The 7,303-nt window shown below is 40.0% G+C and overlaps 1 protein-coding gene across 1 annotated transcript in view; it reads left to right on the forward strand.

The window, feature by feature from the left end:
* The first annotated feature begins 3,995 nt into the window (after positions 1–3,995).
* The window catches only part of uspl1 (ubiquitin specific peptidase like 1), a 17,204-nt gene continuing 13,896 nt past the window's right edge, over positions 3,996–7,303 (forward strand). Inside the window, 5 exon segments of the mRNA XM_080509383.1 lie at positions 3,996–4,119; positions 4,753–4,909; positions 5,555–5,677; positions 5,767–5,788; positions 5,791–6,654. Coding sequence (XP_080365509.1) covers positions 4,784–4,909; positions 5,555–5,677; positions 5,767–5,788; positions 5,791–6,654 — 1,135 coding nt within the window. The 5' untranslated portion in view covers positions 3,996–4,119; positions 4,753–4,783.

Raw genomic sequence — 7,303 nt, forward strand, 5'->3', positions numbered from 1 at the left:
AACAATACATACACATATCTATGGATAAATTCCTTTACTTGACAGATTCAAGGTTGCCAATACCAATATGTATAAAATGTGTTAATAGTATTGGCATACAGTATCAGAATATCCACAATGATAAGAATATCCACTGTCATGCACCCCTTATTCTTAATGTAATGGTAGGTTTTGTAACATTTCAATAATTGTTCAAGGGTCAATTAAGAAAAAAGATTATTTGGACTTATTTTCAACTTTGAAAATATTCATGACTGTTCCTATTTCTTATCCAATGCTTCTGACAGTTCAACGGAAACAACCTTTGTCCATTTTGAAAAAGTAAACTTAAATCATTAGTGTCATTCATACAAAGCACTGTACTTTTTCCTTGACGTCTATAGGGCACCTTTCTGTTCATGGAAGTTAGATATAACTTCCAACAAATAAATCTCCACGTAAAAACAGGATGTAAACATGACTGCAATGAACTAATTAAAACAGGTAATCAGTAAGCAAGAAAGGTAATGTGGCTGTGTCCATGCATTTTAAATGAGATTTGTTGTTAGTGGTAAAGTTTTCCTTAAATTAAAAAAACACCTGTGCAATGGATATGTATATAGATATATACATATATCTATATCTATATCTATATCTATATCTATAGATAGATAGATAGATAGATAGATAGATAGATAGATAGATAGATAGATAGATATTAGTTCAGTGAAGGAGGGGTGGAGCCCTGGAGGAGATCAGAGTCCAGATAGCCTGAAAAGCAGGGCTACGACTGTAACGATGCTCTGATGTCTTCCTGTTGGTAGACAGACATAGGTGTTCAGAGGGGGAAAAAACAGGTATGATTGATATGTAGATGTCACAATGCATAAAATAACTTCCCAATTAGTTATTATTTCTTTTAGGTTGAATAGACATTTTGCTATGAAATCTGTTGATGATATGCAGTGACATATCCAGTTAGATCTGATCCGGGGAGATAATATGGTGTCAGTCGGTTGTTTTCATACAGGTTTATTCTCCTGATTGCTGGTCTCAGATTTAACAGTTCTGTCCTTTGGCGGGTCTCCTTTTACTTTCATCACCGGGCCCATTGTTGAATGCAATGGAATGTTGAGCCTCTATTGCAATATTTACATATAACAAAGACAATTGTCCAATAATTTTAATGCAACCTACTCTATCTTGCTGCACATTATCGGCAGATCAGGACTGGAGGCCAAGACTTTTATGGACTTTTAAAATGGTTTATACACTGCCTGCCCACTTCACTGGTTGTATCTTATCCAGTACAATATATCTGACATTAATTTTGTTATCCTCATAAGCATTAATAGAGTAGTGAAAATACTGGGGCGAACACGTTTGGCTTCACAGCTCAAACATTACTGGCCATGTCAAACAAATTAAAACATTATTAACTTTGTGATGCTGACATTTCTAAAAGATGATCTGGATTCTATCAAATTCCAGAAGATATATATTTTTGATAGAATTTTGCAGACTCTTCTTGCCAAAACGTCATCAATACTATTTATTGTGACGACTTGAAAATCCATCCATCCATGCCTTTCGTCCATTGGGGTGATCAGGCTGACTATGGGTAAAGGCACACAACACACAGCACATCTCAGCAGTTCATTACAGCTCACACAGAGAGACAGACAGTAACACGTGGTCACATGTTTTCTTCCAGGGAATTTACTGTCATGAAATAACAGCCAATGCTTGTTTTTGTCATGTCAACGGTCCACAGTTCACATCTACAGTTCCTGGCCTCAAGCCAGGACTTCAATCAAGAATATCCTCACCTAAAGACAAGTGTGCTAATATTCACAACACCATGCGTCCATCACATTGAAAATATATCATAGAGTTTGCACAATAGGATTAATAATTGCATTTTATCCCACGAGTTTCAATGTTTTGTGTTCCTAATAGAACTATTGAATAGTTCACGACACACAATAACCACATTTAATTGTGTTGTTTTGCAGAGTTTAGCTCATTGCTTGAGCTGCCTCATTCATCCACACGCTTCACTTCTATGCTTGCTTTTCTCCAAGTTGGGATCCAAGCACACCCTGAACAGGTCACGGAGGCAAAAACAATCACCCACACACAGGTTCATTTAGGGCCAATTCAAAGTTAATAATTAACTTATCAAGCAGGGCTTTGGGTGCACAAGAAGCACATGTAAAACTACACACAGAACAGCCCCATTGCTGTATGTTACTTGGGTATCTTTGAACCTGTGTCTTCATGAGGACTTTGGTCTTGAAATGTATTGTGACACAAAACTTCTTGGATAACTGAGGCTAACAAAAAGATGCAAACGGATTAATCAGATGATGATTGTATGTAAGGGTTGGCTGGCATTTAGTGGGCTGAAGTTCAAATAAGGAAAAAGAAAATAAGGCCAAACTACAGGTGTAATCAGTTGCATCGTCCACCTGGCTGAAGATTTTTTGAGTGCAGCTGTAAAATGGGTTAACATATTTTAGACATTAGACATGAAGGTCTCTGTATTTAAACAGAGTGGTGGTGGTCTTGGTGAACGGGGGGAGTGATTACCACGTAGAAATGATCTTCAAATGATGATCATTTCTAAATTGGCATGAAATTCATACAGAAGGTAATGCCAGTTATATGCTTAAAAATCCTTCATTTTTATGTACATCCTATAGGAGAAATCTAATGAATATTCATCTTCACAGTGGCTAATATAGAAACAAAGAAAAATGGCTGACAGAGTTTATTCTTATCCTTGAATTAAGAATGGGAAGGGTGAACTGATTCCAAATGCCAATCACAACCCAGACTCAGGCCACATGTCTGCCTGTGATGCTGCCTTCCTGTGTCTCATTTTGCATCAGGAGATGCCATGGCAGAAAGCTATATCCTGCTCATGAGGCTAGGAGGCGGCCGGTTTATGCATTCTAATGAGCGCTCCATGGGAAAAATATGCAAATTCATTTTGTCATCAAGAGGAAAATAGGGGACAGGAGAGCAGCAGATACAGGAGGAGCTTAAGGGAGGAGGGCACATGCAAGAGGCGGGATTGTGTGGAGGGATATATGTGTGTGTATGTGTATGATTTCGTTTGTGCATTTCTGTGAGTGTGTGTGGGTGGGGGTGGTGGGGGGTAGGGGACAAGAGCAGGAGGTGTAAGAGCTGTGAGAGCTGTATTAACCAGAGTGAGGGACATACGTAAACCCCAACCCACCCCCACCCAGTCAACATCCTCTTCCTCACTAAAATCCACACACAGAAGGCACATAGAAAACAAAAACAAACAGATGACACAAGAAAGTGTAATGCTCGTTTACAAGGCCTATTAGACTAACTTGGATATGGGGCACATTCTTAAAGTTATTCAAGCACATCTTCTTTTGTAGCTGTTGGATTGTGTAGGATTGTGAAGAAGAATTATTAAAATACTTCAACCACTTCTGGGTAACACAGTTGTCAGTTTACAACTTCCAATTAGGTTTTTTTTTCTTATTTGTTCATTGTCACTATTATTTAATGGAATAAGAAGTAATTATATCATCATCATCATCATCATCATTATTATTATTATCATTATTATTGTTATTATTATTATTATTGTTACCACCAATTATAATGTAACATCTTATTTCTTTCAAATATAATACATAATACATAATTTACAACCTTACCTAAAAACGATGTTACTGACTATTAAAATATAAAACTCGTCTCCAAGATATATGACTATGAGGATATTATAATAAGTGATGTGCTGGTTTAATAGAGCGCATCTCTGTAAACGCGTCAGGATCCGCGCCTCCTCACACCGGTTTGCTCTGGTTTGATGGGCTGTGCCGTGCTAACCTGCAGCAGCACAGTGGAACAATGACAACACAGGCTGCTGCAGTTCACCCCGCCGCCATCTGGGGGCTACGTGTGCGCCGGGCGGAACCTATCAGCGGGGAAGTAAAAGACCGAGACACAGCCGGCGGCAACCGGAAGCACGACGTTTTAGGCACGAAAGGGTTGCACATGGGCTCCGACAGACACATAAATATAAACAACCGTGCTTGGATGGATTCACCAGATCAGCAGCCGGATATTAAGTATAATTTACATTTAGTTTCGGTACGTATTGGTTCATTTGTAAAAAGCAATTACAAGGCATTGTAAACGAGTGTCCGGTCATGTGCTAATGTGTTAGCATGCTAACTCAGTTGCAGAGATAGTGGCTATTCATGTGTTTTTATGTCACATCTCCTACAAGTCGAAGTTTCTCGTCGTGTGAAAATAAAGAACAGTATCGTTTATGATAATTTCGCTTTAAATAATTTATGTATTTTGTATTGGTGGTGACTGGTAAAGTCTGGTCTCATACGTCCATGTACCTTTACACGGTATTAAGCAAAAGCGGGAAAATGTAAATTTTTTAGAGTACTTCATGGTGTACCGCAATCGAGTTTGTCAAGCTTTAAAAGAATAATTAGCGAATAAGATATATATGCCTTCCGTTTTGTAACTCGACAAGAACAATGTTAGTGTTTGTGAATCTCCTAAAGTCAATAAATATTAATATTGGTATTGTAGTTGTAGGATAGTCTCCCTGCATTGGATTTCAAGTAAGGCGATGCCTCATCCAGAAACCGAGACCTAAAGTCTAACCATTCTGATAATTATGACCCCCTGAAAACTTTGGTGATTTTATGCACTCAGTATATTATATATTTATCCTAGTATGTCTACTGTATTTTCCCCCCTTAGCTTCTTTGGAGGTCAGCCCGGTTGCAGTGACATGGTAATATTTCTCCAATGGCACCGGACACCCTCGGACCTGAAGAGCAGCAGCAGTTTGCCAATGACTAGTGAAGGCACCGGTTTGGAGGCTTTGGCCTCACCACTGGCGGGGTATTTGGAGAAAGTCAGTGGAGCTCATGCTTCTCTCTCACTCATGTCACTTGCGCAAAGCTGAATTATAATTGAAAGATACTGTGACTTTGCAGTACCATTCCAAATTAAACAAAAACGGAAATCTTTGGTTGTAAAAGGCGAAAGTTTCTTGATGTACTCAAGAATATACTCAGTTCCACCAGAAAGTACTGCACACCTATTCTTTTGCACTTCTCACTCTTCTTGCTTTCACATTTTTTTGCACCCAGTCCAACCTCATTTTTAAATTGGCATTCACACTGAAATTAATGAGCAGTAATTTAAAGCCACAGCTAAAAGACACAAACAAACAGCAACACATCTCGCTGATGTGATGACTTTAAGTAGCTCTGTATTTTTCTGGTGCACTACTGCAAGGTAGAGCTATTGCACATGTACAGGTGGGTTTTTGAATATGGCTTTTGAACAGTTTAAAGAATATTCAAGGGTAGACAATTATTGGATTTTGTTTAAAATGTCCACAATAGTTCGAAGTGATTTCAGGCAATAGTGTCTAATGAAAATAAATGTCAAAAATTGATTTGTGCTGCTTTCTATTCCACTTGTGGTGATCTACCATGAAATACTAACCAGGATCTGTTGCATTAACTGCTACACGCTTTGCGACTGTTACTAGGTTCAGGCAAGAGCTGCTTCATTGGAGCATTGTCCTTGGTGCACAGCAAAGGGCCTCACCTGTGCCCTGCGCTCCTACCGTGTCAACCTCCAGGAGTCCATCACCCTCTGCACAAACCCACAAGTGAGTTCCCGACAGAGCCGCAAACACAGGTTTCATATATCACTGTGTTGTGTGTTAACTGACCATTCTGTGTATGTACCTCCTCACAGTGCCTTTTTCCGTTGGTCACACGGCCCTGGAGGATGTTTTGGCCAGCTTGGATCCTGTAGAGACCACAGTTGGAACTAAAAGAAAGACTACCTCCACACCGGAAGAGGAAGAGTTGATCATGCCTTCAATCAAACGTCAGCGATCAACTGAATTTGATAATTGTGGCCCCGTTGGCACAGACGAGAATGGTGCTGCTAATGGCCAACATGCAGCTCCTGAGATGGACTGTGGAAAGTTAAATGGATCTCAAAGAGAGTATCCGGTTTCAGACGCAACAGACCGGGAATCGGCAGAAGTTAATTATCCAGATCTAAAGAAGAATTCAGTCAATGCTGCTGATGGTCTTGCTCTTAATGCATGCCTGGACTCGGTTGTGCACTCATCCGAAGTTTTGCAGACTGATGACGGGGTTGAAGCTGTCGTCTCTCCCTACCACGATGCACTAGTCTTATCAATGAGCCACTTGAGTTGTCCCGAGGTCCTCGAATCAGGCGGCAGTCTGGACTCTAGTCAGTCTGTCATTACAAATGAAGGTATGACTTCATCCAATATCCATCCTCCATTAAATCAGCAGGAGAAGGCAACAAGTCCAGAGTGGAAATCGGGGATTGCAGAAGGCATTTGTGAAGAAATCAAGTCAGAAGAAAAGGATTTGTCTCTTGCGTCACTGATGGAGTCGGAGGAACTTGTGTCTGTTCCAAATTCTCTTTTCTGGAAGAACAGCGACAACCTGTGTTGGCTGGACTCGCTGCTTGTTGCTTTGGTGAACTGTAAGAGTTTAAGAAACGGTAAACCTCAAGATGAACCTCCACAGTCATCAGTTTGGCGGCTGCTAAAAGAATACGAAGATATTTGTGTCGCCATTCAAGCCCATCAGACTGAAAGAGGTGAGTTATAACGATGTAATAGAGAATGAGATCTATACTAATGTATTTTTTCATATTTTGCCATAAAGAACCTGCCACCTGGAATAACGGTTTTTGATCAAAATTAAAGTGGAAAACTCCCTTTTGCCAGGTGGAGAAATCTGTAGAGCGATAGTCAGATGTAGCAGCTTTGCTGGTTGAAGTTGAGAAATTACGTGAGAGGAGAACTGAGAGCAGCAAACATGTTTACATCAGACGGGTCATGCTCCTGCTGTAGACTTGATGGGGGCAGGGGGCTCAGATCACCAACTTTTAGTCCCACTATGGAAGATCCTGTAGGAAAGTACAGAGATGGAGGGCTGCCGGTGGGAGAGAGAAACAATGTTATTTACAATCAATAGTTTACACTAAGAATGTACTTTTCATTCTTAGCAGTTCTTCAATATTATTGTGCGCGTGACTGCACCTTACGAATGTGAATCTGATCTGATTGGTTGAATTCAAAACGAGGGCTGCTCAGTTAATCAAATTTTAATCGTGATTACGATTTTGGCTCCAGACGATTTCAAAATTCACATAGTGGAGGAAAAAACGATTATGTTATAGAGCTGATGAACAGGAGTTGGATGCGGCGTGTTCATCAAGGAACTCCAAGCTTTATTCTCCATTA

This window comes from Blennius ocellaris, assembly GCF_963422515.1.
Source record: "Blennius ocellaris genome assembly, chromosome: 14".
Classification (NCBI taxonomy): Eukaryota; Metazoa; Chordata; class Actinopteri; order Blenniiformes; family Blenniidae; genus Blennius; species Blennius ocellaris.